The sequence below is a fragment of the Denticeps clupeoides genome, chromosome 19, assembly GCF_900700375.1.
Source record: "Denticeps clupeoides chromosome 19, fDenClu1.1, whole genome shotgun sequence".
NCBI classification, from domain to species: Eukaryota; Metazoa; Chordata; class Actinopteri; order Clupeiformes; family Denticipitidae; genus Denticeps; species Denticeps clupeoides.
In genome coordinates, this window is record NC_041725.1 from 19512418 (window position 1) to 19536249 (window position 23832).

The 23832-nt window shown below is 50.9% G+C and overlaps 2 protein-coding genes across 2 annotated transcripts in view; both read left to right on the forward strand.

Moving 5' to 3' along the window:
- Positions 1–14351, forward strand: part of adcy1a (adenylate cyclase 1a) — a 20414-nt gene extending 6063 nt beyond the window's left edge. The window contains 21 exon segments of the mRNA XM_028962847.1: positions 6–87; positions 89–186; positions 188–548; positions 1194–1343; positions 3591–3709; positions 4048–4159; positions 4532–4659; positions 4729–4887; positions 6055–6196; positions 6390–6545; positions 6694–6891; positions 7077–7174; positions 7380–7464; positions 7725–7814; positions 9175–9425; positions 9499–9619; positions 10879–10995; positions 11691–11837; positions 12071–12284; positions 12499–12623; positions 12693–14351. Coding sequence (XP_028818680.1) covers positions 6–87; positions 89–186; positions 188–548; positions 1194–1343; positions 3591–3709; positions 4048–4159; positions 4532–4659; positions 4729–4887; positions 6055–6196; positions 6390–6545; positions 6694–6891; positions 7077–7174; positions 7380–7464; positions 7725–7814; positions 9175–9425; positions 9499–9619; positions 10879–10995; positions 11691–11837; positions 12071–12284; positions 12499–12623; positions 12693–13004 — 3265 coding nt within the window. The 3' untranslated portion in view covers positions 13005–14351.
- A 3302-nt stretch (positions 14352–17653) lies between these two features.
- Positions 17654–20650, forward strand: igfbp1a (insulin-like growth factor binding protein 1a). Its single transcript, XM_028961851.1, has 4 exons — positions 17654–18884; positions 19514–19614; positions 19700–19828; positions 19912–20650. The coding sequence occupies exons 1-4, from the start codon at positions 18419–18421 to the stop codon at positions 20035–20037; spliced, it is 822 nt and encodes a 273-aa protein (XP_028817684.1). The 5' UTR covers positions 17654–18418; the 3' UTR covers positions 20038–20650.
- The last annotated feature ends 3182 nt before the right edge of the window (positions 20651–23832 follow it).

The window sequence follows — 23832 nt, forward strand, 5'->3', positions numbered from 1 at the left end:
TGGAGGAAGTTCTGCCTCCACGGAGTCCGGGGTCCGGCCCGGGCCGGTTGCCGGTTCCGCTGTCCGGAGCTGGAGTCGCTGTTCCGTCGCTGCCTACAACCTGCGGCTGGAGCAGACGTCGGCGCTGCAGGCGCTGTCTGCTGCTGATCGCGGCGGCCATGCCCTGGCGGCGGCCGAGCTGCTGTCCCGCTGGCGCCAGCCTGAGCGTGCCGGTGGGCTCCCACGCCGTGCACTGCGTGGTCTTCGCCTCGCTCTTCATCGTGGCCAACGTGCGCGAGCTGCAGGCCACGCAGCTGCAGCAGGTCGCCCGGCTCACGCTGCTCTTCAGCTTCACCTTCGCGCTGCTCTGCTGCCCGCTGCCGGCGGGGCGGGGCCCGGGCGAGGGCCCCGAGCGGGGCGTGTGGCAGCTGGCGCTCGTCACCTTCGTCGCCTACTCGCTGCTGCCCGTCCAGGCCGCGTTGGCGGGCGTGTTCGGCGCGGCGGTCGCCGTGGCCCACCTGGTCCTGACCGCCACGGCGGCGAGGTGGACGGAAGGAGTCTGGAGAACGGTGAGGTCCCCGGTGTCTGTGAGCGTCCCCATGTCCATTTCCAGCATTCACCACGCGCCCTTATCCAGAGCAACTTACAATCAGTAGTTACAGGGACAGTCCCCCCCTGGAGACACTCAGGGCTAAGTGTCCTGCTCAGGGACACGATGGTAGTAAGTGGGGTTTGAACCTGGGTCTTCTGGTTCACAGGCGAGTGTGTTACTCACTAGGCTACTACCACCCTAGTAGCCAGGTAGACAGTCTGTAGAATTGACAAGTTCGATTCCACTGTCCTGACGAGGGACAAGCATTTAGGGTGCTAGTAGCCTAGCGGGTAACACACTCGCCTATGAACCAAAAGACCCGGGTTCGAACCCCACTTACTACCATCGTGTCCCTGAGCAGGACACTTAACCCTGAGTGTCTCCAGGGGGGGACTGTCCCTGTCACTACTGACAGTAAGTCGCTCTGTATAAGGCTGGTCGGTAAACGCGGTGAATGTAAATGGGACGTACCGTTAAGCACCTGCGGTGATACTGGAACGTTTTCTGTGTTAATGGCGGCGTCGCGGTGGGTGTGTAAAGCTGCGCGGACGATATAATCGTTAAGTTCCGCAGGTGATCGGTTTGTGATTAGCACGGCTCCTGATCAATAACTCTCCGGCAGGTTTGGGCGAACGCGCTCCTCCTGGTCGCGGTGAACGTCAGCTGCGTGTTCGTGCGCGTCCGTGCCGAGTGCAGCCAGAGGCGGAGCTTCCTGCGCGCCAGAGACTGCATCCAGCAGAGGCTCATGCTGGAGGACGAGAACGAGAAACAGGTGACGTCCGGCGGAACGTCTCCTAGAAGAGACTCTTCTCACCGTGGAAGTGAAGTGACACGTGTCCTCGGTATTTAACCGTCACCCTTGGTGAGCAGTGGGCACCATGACAGGCGACCGGGGAGCAGTGTGTGGGGACGGGACCTTCATCAAGGGGACCTCGGCAGAACCTTGGCGGCTCGGGACTCGAACCCGCAACCTTCCGAATTACGGGTCCGCTTCCTTTCCCGCCAGGCCGATATTGATCTCCATCTGTAGACGGCTGCTTGTAGGAGATCATTCAAAAAAAAAAAAAAAAGTGAAGTGATTGTCACACGTGATACACAGGAGCACAGCGCACGGTGCACACAGTGAAATTTGTCCTCTGCATTTAACCATCACCCTGAGTGAGCAGTGGGCACCATGACAGGCGCCCGGGGAGCAGTGTGTGGGGACGGTGCTTTGCTCAGTGGCACCTTGGCAGATCGGGATTCGAACCGGCAACCTTCTTATTACGGGGCCGCTTCCTTAACTGCTAGGCCACCACCGCCCTAATGATAGGATATAATGACGTGCTTTGAACACGCAACCTTCTGATCTGGAGTCAGACGTGCTACCGTTGCGCCACGAGATAATTCGTTAGTTCTAGAACGTCTCTGCACATCAACATCAACATTACGGACACTTTCACTGTGATTCCAGAAAAATTTTCCCGTCCTGAACTATTCACAGTTACGTTGGGAAGATGAAGAACCATTTTTATTTCTTGCATTTGAGTCCCTCTCGGTGGAGGGGACGAGGTGGGCGATATTCCGGGCTCCGTATGACGTGGCTCACCCACCAGAGTTGTATCTGAGCTGAGACGGCTTCTGGAGCGTAGGAGGATGTCGATGGAAGGGATTCAGGAATTCCTGTTGGAAAACAGGAAGTCGTGTCGCCGTTTTTCCAGTTAAAATAAAACGGACCCGCCGGTTCTTCAGTTTGTGCTCGAGCGACTGCAACGTTTCGCACGTTGGGAAGCCATGACGGTCGGTGGAGATCATGTTTTAGGGGCGGGGCATGAGAAACGGGAGGTGACCTTTCCCCTTATGACGTCATAAGGGGGACAAATGCCAGATCCGACCGTCTGAGCTGCCGCTCTCTGTACGGTGAAGCAGAACGACCAAAACGTTCTTTACACCGACCGCCATTTCTAGCCACTGAAGGACCATGGATCATCTCACAAAGTCACATTTTCATGTCAGGGGACCTCTTATGTCTCTAACTCCGGCTTCAGCAGCTGCCACCGTGAGCACACCTGGCCATGTTGTAGTGGCCCCATCGCCACCATTTACCATAACCGGTGAAGCCGCGGCCAGCGTTGTGGCCTCACACCTCCGAGGTTGTGCGTTCGAATAACGCATTCATGCTCTCTCCGTGCGGGTCTCCTCCGGGTTCCCCGGTTCCCTCCCACCATCCAAGTTCATGTACACTCGGTGAATCCATTGCTGGTTATTGTAACGGCGCGACATTCCATGGGTTAGTGAACTGGTTTACGACGATGAGCTCATCATTTGGTCGATATGGGGAAATATACGGTGACGGGCGCTTTTGTGCCAGATCTGCTCCCAGCCCCGGTGACGTTAGCGTGCCGGGCGATCACCGCGGACGCTCACCGCCGAGAGAACGTGTGTGTCGCTGAGCTGTGTTGTGTGGGTGAGAGGACGGCGGCGTTCACGGCAGGAGTCTTGTGTTGTTGGTGTCCACGCGTGTGCGTGTGTCACGCTTTAAACCGGAGCGGCCGAACACGCTCATCTCCACAGCAACGTCTACATTCGCCATGCCAACCAGCTCCGATGCAGCGAACTGCCTCAGAAAAGAACTTCTGCACCTACGGACACCTCGCTGTAGGAAGAAACCAGAATTCTGAACCATGAACCATCTTCTGACCCCTTATGACCATCGTTATGAGCATCATGGGTCTGGCGGTTTAGAGTCCCGAACCGCCAAGGTGCCACTGTCATGGTCCCCACTGCTCACCAAGGGTGATGGTTAAATACAGAGGACACGTTTCACGGTGACACCGTGTGCTGTGCGGCAGTGTTTCACACTGACCGTCACGTCACTTTCAAATGTAAAAAAAAAAAATTATTGAATGTTTATGATTAGGTGAAGGAACCTTCTGAGGAACTTGAGGAAGATCCTCCAGATCCTCCAGAAGACCTTTTTGCTGATGGTCGTAGATGCTGTAACATCCCTCATTCACTCATGGTATTTATTCTCCTTCAGGAACGCCTTCTCATGAGCCTGTTGCCGAGAAATGTTGCCATGGAAATGAAGGAGGACTTCCTGAAGCCTCCTGAAAGAATCTTCCACAAGATCTACATCCAGCGCCATGACAATGTCAGGTAGTGGGAGGTTTATTCACACAATCAGAAGCACAAACCAGAGAACTGACTGAGCTTGAGGTCCTTAAGGTGCTAGTTGTAGTTCTACAAAGACCACCGGCAATGATCTGGTTTGTGCTTCTTGAAGAACCTTTTTTATTTGATATGGTCCTCCGACCAGGTGGGAAGAGCAGATCAAACATTTCTCCATCACTTCATGGCTGCGTTTGTTAAAAAGTGAATGTTCTTGGCATGTTGAGTCCATGATGTCACCTGCTGCGTTATGAGAAATGAGCCTGAACTTTTGGAACTTTGGTGAACATTTGAGAACATCTCTCTCTCTCTCTCTCTCCCCCCAGCATCCTGTTCGCTGATATCGTCGGATTTACCGGGTTGGCGTCTCAGTGCACTGCTCAGGAGCTTGTCAAGCTTCTCAACGAACTTTTTGGAAAGTTTGATGAGCTTGCCACTGTGAGTGTGAGTGTGTGTGGCAGAGAGAGAGGGAGATTGTTTCACCACACAGGTATCAGTTATGAAATCTCTTTTATTGAGATTACAAGATCTGGGCCGTGGTGGCCCAGCGGGTAAGGAAATGGACTCGTAACTGGAAGGTTGCCGGTTCGAATCCTGATCCGCCAAGGTGCCACCGAGGTCCCCTTGATGAAGACGCTGCCCCCCGGGCGCCTGTCATGGTGCCCACTGCTCACCAAGGGTGATGGTTAAATACAGAGGACACGTTTCACTGTGTGCACCGTGTGCTGTGCTGCAGTGTTTCACAATGACAATCACTTGACTTTGAGGAGCTAATGTGTGTATGCACGTGCGTGTGTGTGTGTGTGTCAGGAAAACCACTGCCGCAGGATTAAGATACTTGGAGACTGTTACTACTGCGTGAGCGGCCTTACTCAGCCTAAAGCTGACCACGCCCACTGCTGTGTGGAGATGGGGTTGGACATGATCGACACCATCACGTGAGTTTGTGTGTTCATCTGGGTGAGCATGACTGTCGAGCGTGTGTATTTACTCAGAGTCGTGTTCAGGTCGGTTGCCGAGGCGACTGAGGTGGACCTGAACATGCGTGTTGGGCTGCACACGGGTCGCGTGCTGTGTGGGGTTCTGGGTTTGAGGAAGTGGCAGTACGATGTCTGGTCCAATGATGTCACACTGGCCAACGTGATGGAGGCAGGAGGCCTACCTGGGTGAGTTACCTCACACGTTACACACTACACACTGTTGTGTTCTTACACAACACACTACTCACACGTTACACACACAAGACACTACACACACTTCTTACACAACACACTACTCACACGTTACATTTACAGCATTTACCAGACGCCCTTATCCAGAGCGACTTACAATCAGTAGTGACAGGGACAGTCCCCCCCTGGAGACACTCAGGGTTAAGTGTCTTGCTGAGGGACACGATGGTAGTAAGTGGGATTCGAACCCGGGTCTTCTGGTTCATAGGCGAGTGTGTTACCCACTAGGCTACTACCACTTACGTTACACACACAACACACTACACACACTTCTTACACAACACACTACTCACACGTTACACACACAACACACTACTCACACGTTACACACTTTTCACACACAACACCCTACTCACACGTTAAACACTACACACACTTCTTACACAACACACTACTCACACATGACACACTTTTCATACACACAACACCTTACTCACAGGTTACACACTACACACACTTCTTACACAACACACTACTCACACGTTACACACACAACACACTACTCACACGTTACACACTTTTCACACACAACACCCTACTCACACGTTAAACACTACACACACTTCTTACACAACACACTACTCACACATGACACACTTTTCATACACACAACACCTTACTCACAGGTTACACACTACACACACTTCTTACACAACACACTACTCACACGTTACACACACACAACACACTACTCACACGTTACACACTTTTCATACACACAACACCTTACTCACAGGTTACACACTACACACACTTCTTACACAACACACTACTCACACACAACACACTACTCACACTTTACACACTACTCACAGGTTACACACATTACACACTTCTTACACAACACACTACTCACATGTCACACACTACACACTTCTTACACAACACACTGCTCACTTATTACACACTTTTCACACACAACACTACTCACAGGTTAGACACTACACACATTACACACTTCTTACACAACACACTACTCACACGTTACACACAACTCACACTTCTTACACAACACACTACCCACATGTTACACACTACACACACATTACACACTTTTCACAAAACTGCAGTTACAGTTTACTTTATTCCTTTCACACGCAGGAAAGTGCACATCACCCAGGCAACACTGGAGTGTCTTAATGGCGACTATGAGGTGGAGCCGGGGCGGGGCCACGAGAGACACGCCTACCTCAACAAACACGCCATTCAAACGTTCTTCATCGTCCCCTCCCACCGACGGAAGGTGACTTGCACACTTTAACATGCACACACACACTTACGCGGACACATTTTTATAGCAACACACACCTTTTGTCATATGTCTGGAGTTAAACTGCATTTTAAGATTTCCTTTTCTACCCCTGTTCCCTTCTGTCCTTTTTTCTGTCTCCCCGTCTGTCTCTGTCTGTGTCTCTCCATGTGTCTCCGTCCCTCAGATCTTCCCTGGCCTGATTCTGTCTGATATAAAACCAGCCAAGCGGATGCGCTTCAAGACCGTCTGCTGTCTGCTGGTGCAGCTCATGCACTGCAGGAAGATGTTCAAAGCTGAGATCCCCTTCTCCAACGTGCTCACCTGCGAGGATGATGACAAGGTGTGTGTGTGTGTGTGTGTGTGTGTGTGTGTGTGTGTGTGCAAATCAATCAATGAACGAATGCTGAAGAAGAGTGAACTGTGCCACCATCTTTCAGAGTTCAGCGTGAGGAAATGCGGGTTGACGTTGGCGTCTGTGTGTGTTTCAGAGACGGGCGCTGCGCACCGCCTCTGAGAAGCTGCGTAGCCGGACGTCGTTCTCTGTGGGCGTGGTCCAGAACTCGCCAGAAATGCGCGTGAACCGCTACATCGGCCGTCTGATTGAAGCGCGTGAAACGGACACGCACACACACACACACCTGAACTTCGTCACGCTGACCTACAGAGACTCCGAGAGGGAGAGAAAGGTGAACTCACACACACACACACACACACACACACACACGCTGTGATTTATACGCTCACAGACACTTTATTTTCTGCTAAAATGCAAATTAGTGAAACCAACAAAGAATTGCAGGATGATAGAACAAATTAAAGTTCACACTTTTCTGTGTGTGTGTGTGTGTGTGTGTTCGTGCCCTGCCAACAGTACCAGCAGGTGTGCGACGATAGCTTCATCTATTCTGTGGGTCTCTCTCTGGTCCTCTCCGCGGTGTTTGGACTGATCTACCTTCTTTTAATGCCAGGGTACGTTTATACACACACACACACACACACTCTCTCTCTCTCTCTCTCTCTCTCACATACATATTCAATACATTCTGTATTTAGTATAACTCACATATGAATAATTCATTTGAGTGGAAGTGATATTCTGGATCATCACACGATTTTGAATCTTGGCCTGAAGATGATTTTTTTTATCTGCGTGTCTGTCTCTCTGTCTGTATAGGAACCTGGTTGTTGTTATTCTTTTGGTTCTTAGCATCTGTTTCCACTTGAGCTGTGTGATGTACCTTCACATAGCTTATGTCCAGGTAACACACAAACACACACACACACACACACTTGTAAACAGTCACGCTGGTCTATTAATATCAGTATATTAAGTATTTTTATTAGTTAATCTGCATTTATTGCTTTCACACGCTCACATTCACACACCCACACCGTCCAAATGTTCATCATGGTCTCCTCACAGTTGGAACACACACACACACAACGGACACACAATGAGCGACACAGACACTGCCACACACTCACTGTGTGTAATTCTCTCCCCTCTCTCTCTCTGCAGTGTGCCCCCGACTGCCTGACCCTCCGCATCAGGACCCTCCTGTGCTGCTTCCTGGTTCTGCTCAGCTACGCGGTTACGCAGAGTTGTGCGGTGGGTGTGTGCGCGTGTTTAAATGTCAGTCTATGAATAATAATAATTTCGGCGGCTTTGTGTGGGATGATCTCTCTTCCCGTCAATCCTGTGATGTCTGGATTCAGCCTGGATGGAGAATTTGTTAAGTGGCAGTGTGGTGATGCAGTGGATCAAATCAAACCGTCCACAGATTCGGGGCAGTGGTGGCCTAGCAGGTAAGGACGTGGACTCGTAACCGAAAGGTTGCAGGTTCAAATCCTGAGCCGCCAAGGTGCCACTGAGCAAAGCACCGTCCCCACACTCTGCTCCATGGTGACATGGTGCCCACTGTCACTAAGGGTGATGGGTGGTAGTAGCCTAGTGGATAACACACTCGCCTATGAACCAGAAGACCCGGGTTCAAATCCCACTGACTACCATTGTGTCCCTGAGCAAGACACTTAACCCTGAGTTGTAATCTGATTGTCAAAGTCAAAGTCAGCTTTATTGTCAATTCTGCCACATGTACAGGACATGCAGAGAATTGAAATTTCGTTACTTTCAGACCCGTGGTGCTCACAAGTAACATTGATTGTAAATCGCTCTGGATAAGGGCGTCTGATAAATGCTATAAATGTAAATGTAAATGATGGTTAAATACAGAGGACACATGTCACCGTGTCACGGTGTCTATCACAATGACAAAAATTCACTATCATTTCTTAAAGAAAATCTAAAAATATATTCATTAAGTTGCTGATCGATGATCAGGGGTATAAACATTTAACCTTCTGTTTTTCTAATAACATAATTTGGGATATTAATATATAAAAAACTCATTTTACCTCAGAATAAGGGAGAAACGGGAGTCTGATGTGGTATTAGCCTGTCGGGTAACACACCCGCCTATAAACCAGAAGACCACAAAGTCCCAGGTAACATTTACATTTACAGCATTTATCAGACGCCCTTATCCAGAGCGATGTACAATCAGTAGTTACAGGGACCCGGGTCTTCTGGTTCATAGGCGAGTGTGTTACCCACTAGGCTACTACCACCCATAGTAAGTAAGTATTTACCATTGTGTCCCTGAGGACACTTAACCCTGAGTGTCTCCAGGGGGGGACTGTCCCTGTACCTACTGATTGTAAGTTTGGTAAATGCTGTACAATATATATGTAATGTCGAAGTTTGAGTCTGTAAGATAGGTAGCAAATAAAACCTTCAGTAAAATGTGAACAGTGTCTCTAGTCTAGTCAGAGCTTTAGAAAAAAGAAAAACAATTAGACTAGGACGTAGGAAAGTTTTGTTACGCAGCGGTAGTTACACATTTATAATGCATTTGTAACACACTTATTACACGGCCCTCACAGTGTGTGTGTAACGGTGTGTTCTGCAGGTGGTCAGTTTGCTGTGGTCCAGGGAGGAGAACTCCACCATCATTATGGCGGTGGTTGCCGGGGGCAACAGGACGTGTGTCGGCGGCATGTGTGACAGTGTGCAGTACGCGTTCCTGACGTGCGTCTGCTCCCCGCTGAGCGTCACCCTCTTCCTGAGTGTGCCGTCGCTCCCCAAGATCCTCCTGCTCTTCTTATTCACCGTGCTCTACATCATTGCCATGGAAACCAGCGGCTACCACCCCACCTTCAGGTGAGTTCTGAGCTCTGCGCAGCGTGTGTGTGATGGGTGGAGTGTTAATGGTGCTCTGTGTGTGTTTATCCAGTGCCGTGTTTCAGGGACGGGGTTATGACCCTCTGTTGTCCGTGTTGGTTTTCGGGGCGATGGCTCTGCACTGCAGGCAGCTGGACCTCAAACTGCGTCTGGACTACCTCTGGGCCGCTCAGGTCAGCGCGGTTGTCCTGTGTGAATGAGACCGGTGTTTTCCAACCAAACGGGTAAAATCCCTGATCGATGGACAGTGAGAGACCACGTTGGACCAAGTTGGACCTGCCTTCACTCAAAAGAAAATATTTCTTGGGTTAACTTAATTCAATTATGACACCTATTTGCACACATTTTAATAATGCTATTTGAAACTAAGGGCGGAAAATCGGATCGGATGTGTGGAAATAGGTGTCATAGTTGAATTAAGTTAACCCAACAAATAATTTTTTGGAGTGAACATAGATGGACTTTTAGACCTTTCCACCTCACCTACACTTATGAAGTGAAAGTCACTTGTGATACACAGCACACGGTGCACACAGTGAAATTTGTCCTCTGTATTGAACCATCACCCTGAGTGAGCAGTGGGCACCATGACAGGCGCCCGGGGAGCAGTGTGTGGGGACGGTGCTTTGCTCTGTGGCACCTTGGCAGATCGGGATTCGAACCGGCAACCTTCTGATTACGGGGCCACTTCCTTAACAGCTAGGCCACCACTGCCCACTCATGGTGCAATCCCTCCCTAATGCGCCACTCCAGAAATCTATGTATTTTATAGAAGATTTTATAGTAGATAATGTGCTCTTACTTCTGGAGGACTAGTATTTACATTTTGGAGTCAAATATATCTTACTTTTAACAAAATTTGCATTTACATTGAATTACATTAAATTACTTTAGCTAACAGCTTAAGTGAACAGGCATGTTTTCATGTTGCCGAGATGACAGTAGATGAGAGACGACTTGACCAGAACTGTGAAAATGTTCCTGCGGCGCTGATTCCCTCTAGTGGTGGTCTCCAGTCCTGCAGCTTATTCATTTCCTCTCTGATGCTGACTGGGCAGAACGGACCTGTGAACGTGTGTAAACTTGTGTGTCCGTACATGTGTGTACACATTCAACTGTGTGTGTGTGTGTGTGTGTGCGTGCACACGGCAGTTTGCCGCTCAGTGTATGTTTAAATATGTGTGTGCTCGTATTGGCATGTGTGCTCAGGGTGGTAGTGGCCTAGTGGGTAACACACTCGACTATGAACCAGAAGACCCAGGTTCAAACCCCACTTACTACCATCGTGTCCCTGAGCAGGACACTTAACCCTAAATTGTTCTGGGGGGGGACTGTCCCTGTAACTACTGATTGTAAGTCGCTCTGGATGAGGGCGTCTGGTAAATGCTGTAAATGCTCAGTTGCGCGTGCCGCCGTGTGTTTTGCACATTAGGCCGAGGAGGAGCGGGATGAAATGGAGAAGGTGAAACTGGATAATAAGCGGATTCTGTTCAACCTCCTCCCAGCTCACGTCGCTCAGCACTTCCTGCTGTCCAACCCCCGCAACATGGTGAGTTGCCGTGACGACAGCACAGCACACCCCCCCATTAGTGACCTTCCACTGCAAGGGTGTTTCAGCTTTAGGACGGGCGTGGTTTTACTCACCTTTTCATAAACTGTGGGTTCAATAAGTGAATAAACTTTGCAGCAAATACATTGTGTGTGTGTGTAGTGGTGGAGTTGTGTTCTTTTCTTGTAAATGTGTGTTATATAGTGCAATGTAATCACTTTCTGGAAATGGTGTCACCAGACATCCGGTAGCCCACAGACATCCTCCACCGAGTGTTTACTAAACAGTGGAAAAGGGAAGCGTGTAACACACACACACACACACACACACACGCCCATTTTTAGATCTAGTCAAGCCCCAGGAACATGCATCAGTGGCCTCTCTGCCGGAATTGACCCTAAGTGTGTGGTTGACCTCACCAACTCGAGACTGTGAGGTTTTGTGAGGACATTTACTGTTACACACATTACAGACACACGCAGGATTTGAATTACATTGTGTTTTGTTATATTATTATGATGCCTCAATATACATATTATTGATATTTTAGTTCCATCAAGCATCATTTCCCGGAACTGCAGTTTGGTTCGGAAGCCCGTGTGTGTGTGTGTGTGTGTGTGTGTGTCTGCCTGTATTGAATTCTCGGTCGGGATCCCAGTGTCAGGTTCTCTCTGTTCTCATTTTCCCCGGTCCAGGACCTGTACTACCAGTCCTACGCCCAGGTGGGGGTTCTCTTCGCCTCCATCCCCAACTTCAATGACTTCTACATCGAGCTGGACGGCAACAACATGGGTGTGGAGTGTCTCCGTCTGCTGAACGAGATCATTGCAGACTTCGACGAGGTCCGCGTCTTCTAACATGACATCAGAAACACCAAAATATTCATTAAATATGAGCTTTTGTATTACTTTCATATATTTTGTTTGAAAATTGGTCACATGCATGCATCTTAGAGCATCATATCCTCTCATCGAACACACACTCTGACAACAGTGGCTGTGTAACTGTGTTTCCCATCATGCACCTGCCTGCTCTTTTCACCCCATGTTTTCTGTGTGTGTGTGTCTGTGGCCAGCTGATGGATAAGGAATGCTACGGGGACATCGAGAAGATTAAAACCATCGGCAGCACATACATGGCTGCTGTGGGCCTGGTGCCCACCACCGTCTCCCAGGTCAAGAAGGGGATCTCGGAGCACCTGAGCACCGTCGCGGACTTCGCCGTGGAGATGTTCAGTGTTCTGGAGGCCATAAACTACCAGTCGTACAACAGCTTTGTTCTCAGAGTTGGTAAGAGCCATTGCTGGTGCCAAGTAAAGTAAAGAGCTGCAGGCCTCCAGAGTGAATGAAATAATGATTAGAGACGGAATTATTCCATTCGTCAAGTTCCTCTACATTCCTGCAGAATATGGAATGAAGCACTGATACCCCTTGCCACATCATATTTTTTGACCAAAAAAGAAAGCAACTTGTCTGGAAAATGATTGATGGATCTCTTGATCAGGTATAAACGTGGGTCCGGTGGTCGCCGGTGTGATTGGCGCTCGTAGACCGCAGTATGACATCTGGGGGAACACAGTCAACGTGGCCAGCAGGATGGACACAACTGGACAACAGGGCAAAATACAGGTAACACAACCGCGTGTGAGCACACACACACACTTCTGTTCAATAAACGTGGCGACCTTTGACCCACAGGTCACGGAGGACGTGTACCGTCTGCTGCGGGGGAAGTACGAGTTTGTGTGTCGGGGAAAGGTCACGGTTAAGGGCAAAGGTCAGATGCTCACCTACTTCCTGGAGAGGCAGCGCCACAGCAGCAGAGGCGGGGCTAAACCCGGTTTCTCGGGCGACGACCACCGCGTGAGCCCGTGTGTGCGGACGACCAGCAGCTACCTGCTCAGCTCACACACGCAGACTTACACACAAACCACGGCATCTTCGTCCAGCCCCAACACCTGCAAACTCCACCTCCCTTCATCGGGTGTTGCCATGCCGACTGAGGTGTGACTGACAGGGGAGTTTTCCTGGGTGAAGAGGCGGGTTTACACCCAAAGGGAATGTATGAAGAACGTGTGTGTAAATGTATGCATCTGATGTCCAAACAACACTTGAATCTTCCTCTCTTATGTTGCCATGGTAACAATCAGGTGTAACATATCAGCACAACTCAGCGCTGTACTAAGTGTGTGTGCGAGTGTGTGTGTGTCCTTATATTGTAATGCATCGGTACAATCGTGTTTACATGCATACGTCCAGTATGTCATTTTTATGCTCATTCATGTTACTTTTGATACTCGGTTGATTATTATTATGTCGTCACCTGGTTTCATATTTGTAAGTAGGGCGGGGCTCTGTAGCACTGAGGAATAGAACTGTGAGCACGTGTGTGGACGTGTGTGAAGGAGGTTATGAGAACGTGTGTGTGTGTGTGTGTATTTACATTAAGTGCTGCTGACGACGGTGGATTGAGTCTCATTGTTCTGTCAGGCACCCCACATATTTACAGTAACTTGAGCTTTTGCTCTGAAGATTTACGTCTGTGTGTGTGTGTGTGTGTGTGTGTGTGTGCGCGTCTCTGCTTGGCGTCAGCATTGACGCAATATCCCAGCAGGATGGGACGGATTCTACACACATTTCCTGGTGAACTTTGACCTCTCATCGAGCCACGCATTTCCTGTTGGAGGTGAAGTGCAGACACTTCAGACCAGGTTGACCATCACGTGTGTGTGTGTGTGTGTGTGTGTGTGTGAAGTGTGTGTGACGCTGATGTTCAGTCAGGAATTTTTGTTCTTCCACAACACCAGAGGTGATACCAGTGTGGCCAAAGGTGCTGAAATCCTGCAGCACACACACTCATAGCCCACCTCCCCTGTCTTATAAACACACACACACACACACACACACACCCCAACAAACAGCTTCCCTTCTGCATGGTCTTCTCTGCATGCCAAGTTGCCTCTGCTGCATGATGAACAAAAACAGCTGTGTGTGAACAGTGTGTGTCTGCATGAGCCCAGGACGCCAGTCCTAAAGTAGCCGTCGCTCAGGGGGCGGGGCGGGGGGCGGGGATTAGCTCTCTGATTGGTCTCCGGTACTTTCTTTTTCCACATCTCCACGAACACGGCGCCAAATCACGAGGATCTCTGAGCACCAGACTGTTGAAAAGTAAAATGAAGATGGAGCTGCTTTATATACGGGTCTGTGGAGCTGTTTTACAGACATATCAGTCAAATTGTACATTTTGTGCCGTTTCTTATTGAAGGCTATGGATCGATATTTATTCTCTCAGTGTTTTTAAGGGCCTCTGCACTCTGCCCCTGTTGTATATTAAAGAAAAAAAAAGTTCGGAAATGGGCTTTGCGTGCGTCATAGTGCTTGTTTTCATACAGACCTCGGCAGTGTGTGCGCAGGTGGACGACCTCTGACCCCGCGTTGCGACCGCAGGGGCCACAGAACCGGGGCGCTTTGTTTGTCTCCGTGTAAAGAGCCGGCGGCAGCATAATGAGGGCTCCTCTTAATGGCAATATGGCAGGCGGCCATTGTTACGTAAGAGGCGGAACTCCGGCGCGTGTTTATAGAGGGAAGCGGGTCACGGGCCGTGCCGATAGGTTACAGTAAGTCATCGGTGACGCATCCATTATAAACATGCAATGCTTCGTTCACCCTGTATATTATATCCCACCAAAATATATCACATTACGCGCTGAGAAGCAACTTTTTCATTTTATTTTCGTGTGTTGATTTTATTCTTAAAAAAATTAAAAGTGCCACTTATTACTACATCCAGACAAAAAGCGGGAATTTTAAATTCACTCTCATGCTGCAAGGTTGTATCTGTGGACCCGCCGCCATTTTGTAAGGTGATCCGGCCATTGTGCGGTTGGTGCTGTGGTTGCACTGGAACCGGTTTTCCGGGTTTTCCCGTCAGGATGGAGAATCCGCCGAGTCACCGTGATCCAGCAAGTCTTCCCGTGGTTCCTCGCGAGGACCAGGAACCGGTCCCTGTGGAACTCTGTTCACTCCGGCTCTGCACTGTCCAACACGCGTTTGGGGTGCGGCTGGGAACCCCCAGGATCTGCGTGTGAAACATCTAACCTGAGATCTTCTCGGTCAGGAACTCTACAGAAGCTGCATTTTCAATCTTCCTCTGCCGGCGGCCAAGAAGGAAGAGGACCAAGCGAATGTTGTTTATTTTCCCACAGCCTGGCATATTCGTCCAGAGTCCTTCACACACACACGCGGTCACAGAGAGGTGGAGGAAGTCCAGCACAATGGACACCGCATGGGAGAACGCTCGGCCTCGTGTTCCCACACACACGTGCGTGCGGTGCACACGCGGTCAACATGTCCGTGTGCAGATGCACGCGCTGCGTGTGAGACGCGTGGATGACACGTCCTTGGCGCCATCGCTGCTGGGCCGTTTTAAAAGGTTCGGCTGTCCCCCTGACGTCCCACTGACGTCTTGCCGCTAATCACGGCCACGAACCTGGACACTGTACACGCCCAATCCTGTCCATCTCGTCCAACCCAACAGCACGAGAAGTGGAGCGGATGGACATTTTCCAGCCGTCCTTATTCAGAGCGACTTACAGTCAGTGGTTACAGGGACAGTTCCCCCCTGGAGACACTCAGGGTTAAGTGTCCTGCTCAGGGACACGATGGTAGTAAGTGGGGTTTGAACCTGGGTCTTCTGGTTCATAGATGAGTGTGTTACCCACTAGGCTACTAGCACCCAGTAGTTACAGGGACAGTCCCCCCGGACACACTCAGGGTTAAGTGTCCTGCTCAGGGACACCATCGTAGCACGTGGGGTTTGGGACTTTGTGCTCTTTGTTTCATAGGCGAGTGTCTACTATGGGACAGGCTGATGAGCCTAGAAACATTGACATAGACCAGACGGTGGTGGCTGGATGAAGAAATACGGCAACTCTTGTGGAAGGTTCCTACCAAGAGTTGACCCAGGAACAAGAACCGGTGCACCAGCAACAGGGAGAAGTTGTCATGTGGAGGGAGACACAACACCAAGATGCATCATGGGGAGAAGGCCAGTGTTCTGCTGGAACACCACCGACCAAGAACAACCCCTTCGTTAACGTTGACTTGAGGCCAAATTGTCCAGTTAGCACTTCAAGCACCTTCCAAGCGAACTTTTTATATTTAACAGTCATTCTATATGCTGTTTATTTCATTTTTTATTTGCACAATGCACATTTAATAAAGGATCTGATCTTCTCTTACCACCTGACAATGTAGATCCAGATACTGAGGACAGTTCTGTACAGCAAAAACATTTCCATTTCCAGCATGTAAGGTCAGGCCACATCTGCTCCTCTACCGTCACGCTCAGCACTGGTGTTCCACAGGGCTGTGTGCTGAGCCCCTTCCTCTACTCCATCTTCACCCACGACTGCCAACCTGTGTATGGCTCGACACCACGGTGATAGGTCTCATCCACAATAATGATGAGACTGCCTACAGGGAGGAGGTCCAGCATCTGGCCACTTGGTGCACAGACAATAATCTGCTCCTAAACACCACCAAGACCAAGGAGCTCATTGTGGACTTCAAATGGGATGGCTGTGGAACCTGTTTCATCCTTCAAGTTCCTGGGGACCCACATCTCAGAGGACCTGTCCTGGAGCATTAACACCTCCAGCCTGGTTAAGAAGGCTCACCAGCGCCTCTTCTTCTTGAGAACATTAAAGAAGAACCAGCTACCCACTACCATCCTGGTCAACTTCTACCGCTCCACAATAGAGAGCATCCTGGTATGGAAGCTGCACTGCTGCTGAGCGTGATGCAGCGGGTGGTGAAAACAGGGACTCCACTTCCATCCATCGAGGACATCCAGAGGAAGCCCTGTCTGCGTCGAGCTCGCAGTATTCTGAAGGTCTCCTCCCACCCGGCTCACGGACTGTCTTCTCTCTACGCTTCAGGCTACCACGGACAAGGACCAGCAGACTTAGGAACAGCTTTTTTCCCCCCAGAGCTGTCTCCTTGCTGAACTCCTCTGTCCACCCCCCATACGCTCCTGATAATCACTGTACTTCCCATTTTTGCACATAATCATCGACTTTTTTATAAATATGTTCATACTTATTTTCCATCTCCTGCACATCTCACTTTATGTGTATACAGAACTTATCTGACCTTCATCCTGCACTTGCTGCTTATTGCACTTCTGCTTGGACCTAAACTGCATTTCGTACATGTGTAATGACAATAAAGTTGAATCTAATCTAATTTACCAGGCGTCCTTATCCAGAGCACCTTACAGTCAGTAGTTACAGGGACAGTGTCCCCCTGGAGACACTCAGGATTAAGTGTCCTGCTCAGGGACACGATGGTAGTAAGTGGGATTTGAACCTGGCTCTTCTGGTTCACTAGGCCACTACCATCCTACAAAAACGCCACCTACTGTTCCTTTCAGATACGAGTAACAAGATGCCTCCAATGGCGGCAATTTGCGCTTTTTGGAAGTTCACCGCCAACCTGGTTCCTGTTCCTCCGGGACTGGGCTGAGCTGGGGACGTCGCTCCGCTGACGAGTGGCGTGATGATGGCCACCATGCTGCACACACACAGACACACACACCTCTGTCACTAGGGGCAGTGGTGGCCTGGCGGTAATCAGAAGGTGCCACTGAGGTCCCCTTGATGAAGGTACCGTCCCCACACACAGCTCCCACTGTCACCAAGGGTGACGGTTAAATACAGAGGACACGTTTCACCGTGTGCTGCACTGCTGTGTCTCACTTTCACTTCACCTCTGAGTTCACTAGTGTATTAAGAAGGTGACCCCAGGGCGTTAAAATGACCGGAACAGCTGCCCCCCCACCCAAACACACACAAACACACATACAGACACACACACACAGGTCAAAGATGGATCTTTCTAGCAACTCATCTCAGAGCACAACTATGTACCCCGATTTCCAGGCATCACCCCACTAACTCACATCTCCACCCTTACAGCCCAACTTGCTGGATTATTCCCACCTTGTGCGCCCCAAAATCGCGCACACACACACACACACACACACACACACACTTGTCACCTCACATACATGTGCGCGTCTGACGTCACGTGACAGAGAGCCTCCACGATGATGCAACGCGGACGCCGGTTGCGTCGGTGGTGAAACGTGCAGAACAGAAGAGAACTTCAACGCCACACACACACACACACACACACACACCCGCCGAGAGAAACGGGGGACCGCAACGGGCCAAAAAGGGGGCGCGGGGTGACGGTAATGAGCCGCTTTGTTCGCTCCGGACGGACACTTGACGCGCGCTCCTCGGACGGAACGTTGACGTCGTCACGCACGTCTCGGGACGGCCGGACCCTCGCCGGCCAATCAGCGGCCCCCGGGTCCCCACACCTTCCCCCATCCGGGGGGGGGGCAGGGGGAAAACGTGATGTCGCCCACGCGCGTCGGGCGTCTCGGGGCGCGAGCGCATAAATACCGGGCGCGCGTGGCGGAGGGACAGTCCCCTCCTCCTCCTGCGGACATGTCCCGGCCGATGTCCCTCCTGTCGCTGCTGCTGCTGCTGCCGCCGCTGCTGCTCCTCGCCCGACCCGCCGCCGCGTCCCCGCTGCCGCCCGAACCGCCGCCGGAACCGGTCCGCTGCGCCGCGTGCTCCGCCGAGCGGCTGGCCGCGTGCCCGCCGGTGGACCCCGCGTGTCCCGAGGCGCTGCGCGAGCCCGGCTGCGGGTGCTGCGCGGCGTGCGCGGTGCGCGCGGGCGGCGCGTGCGGCTTCTACACCGCGCCCTGCGGCTCCGGCTTCCGGTGCGTCGCGAGACCGGGCGAGGCGCGCCCGCTGCACGCGCTCGGCCGCGGCCGCGGGGTGTGCGCGCCGCCGAGCGCGCCGCCGAGCCCGACAGGTGAGCGCCGCTTTTCTTGGTCGGTCGCGGGGTCAGAGGTCAGCTCGAAGGTCAGGGTGGTGGCCTGGTGGGTGAGACACAGAACCCCACTTCCTACCATCGTGTCCCTGAGCAGGACACTTAGCCCAGAGTGTCCCCGGGGGGGGGGGCCGTCCCTGTAACTACTGGGTGGTAGTAGCCTAGTGGGTTAGACACTCGCCTATGGACCAGAAGACCCAGGTTCAAACCCCACTTACTACCATCGTGTCCCTGAGCAGGACACTTAACCCAGAGTGTCCCCGGGGGGGGGGGCCGTCCCTGTAACTACTGGGGGGTTAGTAGCCTAGTGAGGAAGACCCAGGTTCGAACCCCACTTCCTACCATCGTGTCCCTGAGCAGGACACTTAACCCAGAGTGTCCCCGGGGGGGGGGGGACTGTCCCTGTAACTACAGAGTGGTAGTAGCCTAGTGGGTTAGACACTCGCCTGTGAACCAGGAGACCCAGGTTCGAACCCCACTTACTACCATCGTGTCCCTGAGCAAGACACTTAACCCTGAGTGTCTCCAGGGGGGACTGTCCCTGTAACTACTGGTTGGATCAGGCCGTCTGGTAAATACTGTAAATGTAAACGTGTGTCTGTTCGTTCCAGACGCCACCGAGAGCCGCGCCGGCAGCAACGTCGTGGCTGCGGAGGCGCAGGAGAGCATGAAGGCCAAAGTGAACTCCATCCGGAGGAAGCTGCTGGAGCAGGTGGGTTCGAGTGGGTTGGAGCGGGTTCGAGGCGTCCCCGAACGCCGGCACCGTCGTACTGACGGTGCCAATTCCTCCCGCGCAGGGCCCGTGTCACGTGGAGCTGCAGCGGGCGGTGGAGAAGATCTCCAGGTCGCAGCAGGGGACGGAGAGTAAGCTCAACAGGTTCTACCTGCCCAACTGCGACAAGCACGGACTGTACAAGACCAAGCAGGTAGGCAGCAGGCTGGCACAGGTGGCACACAGAGAGAGAGAGAGAGAGAGAGAGATATAACCTGCACTTTCCTCACCCCGCAGTGCGAGTCCTACCTGGACGGCCAGAGGGGGACGTGCTGGTGTGTCACGTCCTGGAATGGGAAGAGGGTTCCTGGACTAGGAGACGTGTCAGCTGACGGAGACTGTCCCCAGGACCCCAACCACTGACGTCCTCGCCTTGCCTGATGGCCTTATTTATTGACTGCGGGTTTATTCAGGTACAGATACTGGGAAGAAGGGGTGTCCACCTCCACCGAAAAAGAGAGAAAGAACCCCAGAAACGTCTGTTTTTCTTCGTGGGGACGAATTTTTTATTTTTTTTTCATGCACTATTGTCATTTATTTATTCATCTCTCTATTCCTATTGATTTCTTTCTACTGAGGCTCATATTTATGTCCTTTTTTATTTTTATAATGTAAGGCTGTAATTATTTTCTCTTTATTGTCGTCCTTTTATTTATTTCTCGAATGCACTGAGTTGGTCTTCTGATGACGGGTCGGGGGGTCGGGGGTCGGTCCCGCAGGCCGCATGCGTATCTGATCTGAATGTTCATACCTACCTCACACCACCGGGCGCCCACGCAACGCGCCGGGAACGTCGTGTAGCCGTTTGTGCGGATGTCGTGTGAGGGCGAGGACCCGTGTGGCGTCTGTAACGTCTTCGTGCCATCGTGTGTTATTCCAAAGCGACTGTTTACTCACTGCATATACAGACTATTTTATACATAAATGTATATTCTAGTTAATGTATTTAATTAAAAGAGTTTATCAGATTTCAATACGAAAGTTTCTGACTTTGCTCATTTTTCTCTTCATTTTGAGGGGTGAGGGGGGGTCTTCCAACACACACAGTCCACACTCCAAAACGTGAATGCTGGTCACCGCGTGAGGTTTACAAGATTAAAAACTAGTCGAGACGTTATTCCATCTCGTATATTTGCGTTATTATATCGAGGTTTCCGTTTCCTGTTTCTCCCGTCACTTCCGCAGTACACGTCACGCCGTTAATTACATTTGGGGACACGTGGTGGGCGAGCGGATGGCTGGGAGAAGAGGACGAAGCGATGAACATGGAGAACATGTGTCTGGAATGGATATGGATAATATAATAATAATAAGATCATCTTGTTTTAATTATAAAATGGATTTGACTAAAAGAAAATGTTGTTTTTGTCTGTTCTGCTCAGTAAAAATAGACTAAAACAATTTTCAGTGACTAAAATTAGACTAAAATGTCATTAGTTGACAAAAATGAGACTAAAATCAGTTCTTGTTGATATAAACTAGACTGAAACTTGCACGGAATAAAATGAGTCTGGACGTGATGGACGTGGACTAATAAAGACGTAGAGACCAGGACTAAACCTGAAATGGAAACGGGCCTCGCGCTGTGATTTGCAGTCTGCAGGTACCTACAGCAGCGTCCGCTGGACCATAAAACCATTCTGAACCACGCCGTCGTGCCTCCATCAGACCTGGAGTCCACACACACACACACACACACACACCAGCAGCAGCAGCAGCCACCCTGGTACCGCCAACCGTGACGAATTTACACCCTGCATGGACACGCGGCACCGTGCATGATGGGAAATTCCGTTCGGGAAGGCTACGAGAAGGAATTGCGAAAGGAGTGTTGTTGTTGTGGGTGTTACACACGTGTTACGCTGTCCATACACGCGGCCCACGTAAAAATACGTGTGTTTGTGTGCGTGCTTTCATGGGAACCATCTTGAGTTCCACGAAGCACTGCTGGGAATCTGGGAAAGAGCAGTGCGAGTGTGTGTGTGTGTGTGTGTATGTGTGTGTGTGTGTGTGTGTGTGTGTGTGTGTGTGATTTGAGTCGTATTCCAGGAAGGGCGGCTTCCAATCGCGCAGTTTCCCTGAAACCTCCGTACAACCTGCACTTTTATTAACCGCTAAAAAACCGCAGCATTTTACCAACAAAGCCTGACTTTCAGCAAAGGAGTGCGTGTGAGGACACTAATCAGGTTTCTCGTGCAAACTGTGTGTGTGTGTGTGTGTGTGTGTGTGTGTGTGTGTGTGTGAGTGTGTGTGAGAGAGAGAGAACATATGGTGGCATTCACACATCCAGAAGAATCAGGAGATTGTGTCGGCCAATCAGAGCCGAGTGTGAGGAGCTGATGCAACGTCAATCAAGTCTGTGTGGATGAAAGCTCCGCCCCGAAGACCGAGAAAAGGGTTAAACATGCACGCACACACACACACACACACACACACAATCACCTGTCATCCTTACTCACCCACATTTCATTTCCACAGAAGAATAGAAAGGGGGAGGGACACGTTAAGGGGACACCGTGAGCCGGTGACATTTGCATCCGTGTCTAACTGTGTAGGTTTATTGTTTAGTGTTTAAAGGAAGTGCCATCGGAGGAGATTCAAATTCTGTATTACAGAAGATGGGTGTTAGGGTCTGTGTGTGTGTGTGTGTGTGGGGGGGGGAGAGAGAGAGTTAGAGAGACTGCAGAACTAAGAGAGAGAGAGCTTTAATTAAGCCGTTCTCTCTCTCTCACTCTCACACACACACACACACACACACACACACACACTCTCACATTGATGACCGAGCACCAACCAACCAAACTAAATACGCAGATGAAAGAAACCACGTGCAAATTCACACATAACCAAAAATACACACACGCAAAGTGTGAGACGGAGATTACAGACACTCTTACACCATCACTGCTACTGCAGAGAGACGGAACCACCGGCCGGTCCCACGCAAGGGCAGAGACGCGCCGTCTACGGTGGCGGTAAATGGAGGGACCCATCATGGTGACACTGAGAATTACTGGTAGTTGGAAAATGAAACAGTTCTCGCCCTTCGAAACGTAAAATTGTTTTAACCGTCTGCTCTTTTCTATTCTTTAAAGTGAAGTGAAGCACAGTGAAGCGTGTCCTCAGCAGCCATGACAGGCGCCCGGGGAGCAGCGTGTGGGGACGGAACCGTGGCCACGGGGGACCTCGGTGGCACCTTGGCGGCTCGGGATCCGAACCCGCAACCTTCCGACAGTCTGGACCACGCACCGAAGCTGCTGCTGAGCGGAGATGTGGGCTGAAGGGAATTCCGGAATAATCCGGTTCCAGCTCAGCTGAAACTTTATTCTCTGAGTTCATGGAGGAGGAATTTCCTGTTTCTTACTTCAGCTCTAGAAGTGGACCCAGTGTTGCCAGATGCACACTAGATACCAGATCCGTGCCGTAATTTTACCCTGAGAAAAATGTACAATCAATAATACCAAAAATCCCATAATGTGGGATTCTTTTTACGGCAAAGCTATTCGTGCGTTTACAACAACAACAAAGTGAAGTGATTGTCACATGTGATACACAGCAGCACAGCACACGATGCACACAGTGAAATTTGCCCTCTGCATTTAACCATCACCCTGAGTGAGCAGTGGGCACCATGACAGGTGCCCGGGGAGCAGTGTGTGGGGACTTGGGTCAGTGGCACCTTGGCGGGTCGGGATTCGAACCGGCAACCTTCTGGTTACGGGGCCGCTTCCTTAACCGCTAGGCCACCACTGCCCCCAACCAACACATGATGTAACACCGGGCGTAGAAAGTAAGTGGTGATGAGAGGTCACAGCGCGGGCGGAGTTACAACATCTCCATCAGACGTACAGAAATGAATGGCTGGTTAGAACCTGCAGCGATGCAGCTTCCTGCCGCTGTTGTAACGTGTACATGATGTTCGGCGCAGGGACACATCCTCACTCCACACCAGTAGAGGCGCCGTTGTGCCCAGAGGAGGTTTTTACAAACGTTCTGTAGGTCAATTTTTCCTCAAAATTCGATCATTTCAAGCTGCTGGTACAATAATTCAACATTTAGTGGACCTGCTCACAGTCGAACCTCAGCAGATACCAGGCTGTGTCCTCCAACCTCCTCCACCTTCTTCTTCCATTTATGGTATTTACCAGACACCCTTAT

Coding starts and splice junctions, on each gene's coding strand:
- igfbp1a (XM_028961851.1), top strand. CDS start 18,419: ATGTCGCCCACGCGCGTCGGGCGTCTCGGGGCGCGAGCGCATAAATAC. Junction 19,615..19,699: donor GGAGGAAGCTGCTGGAGCAG/GTGGGTTCGAGT, acceptor CCTCCCGCGCAG/GGCCCGTGTCACGTGGAGCT. Junction 19,829..19,911: donor GACTGTACAAGACCAAGCAG/GTAGGCAGCAGG, acceptor CTCACCCCGCAG/TGCGAGTCCTACCTGGACGG.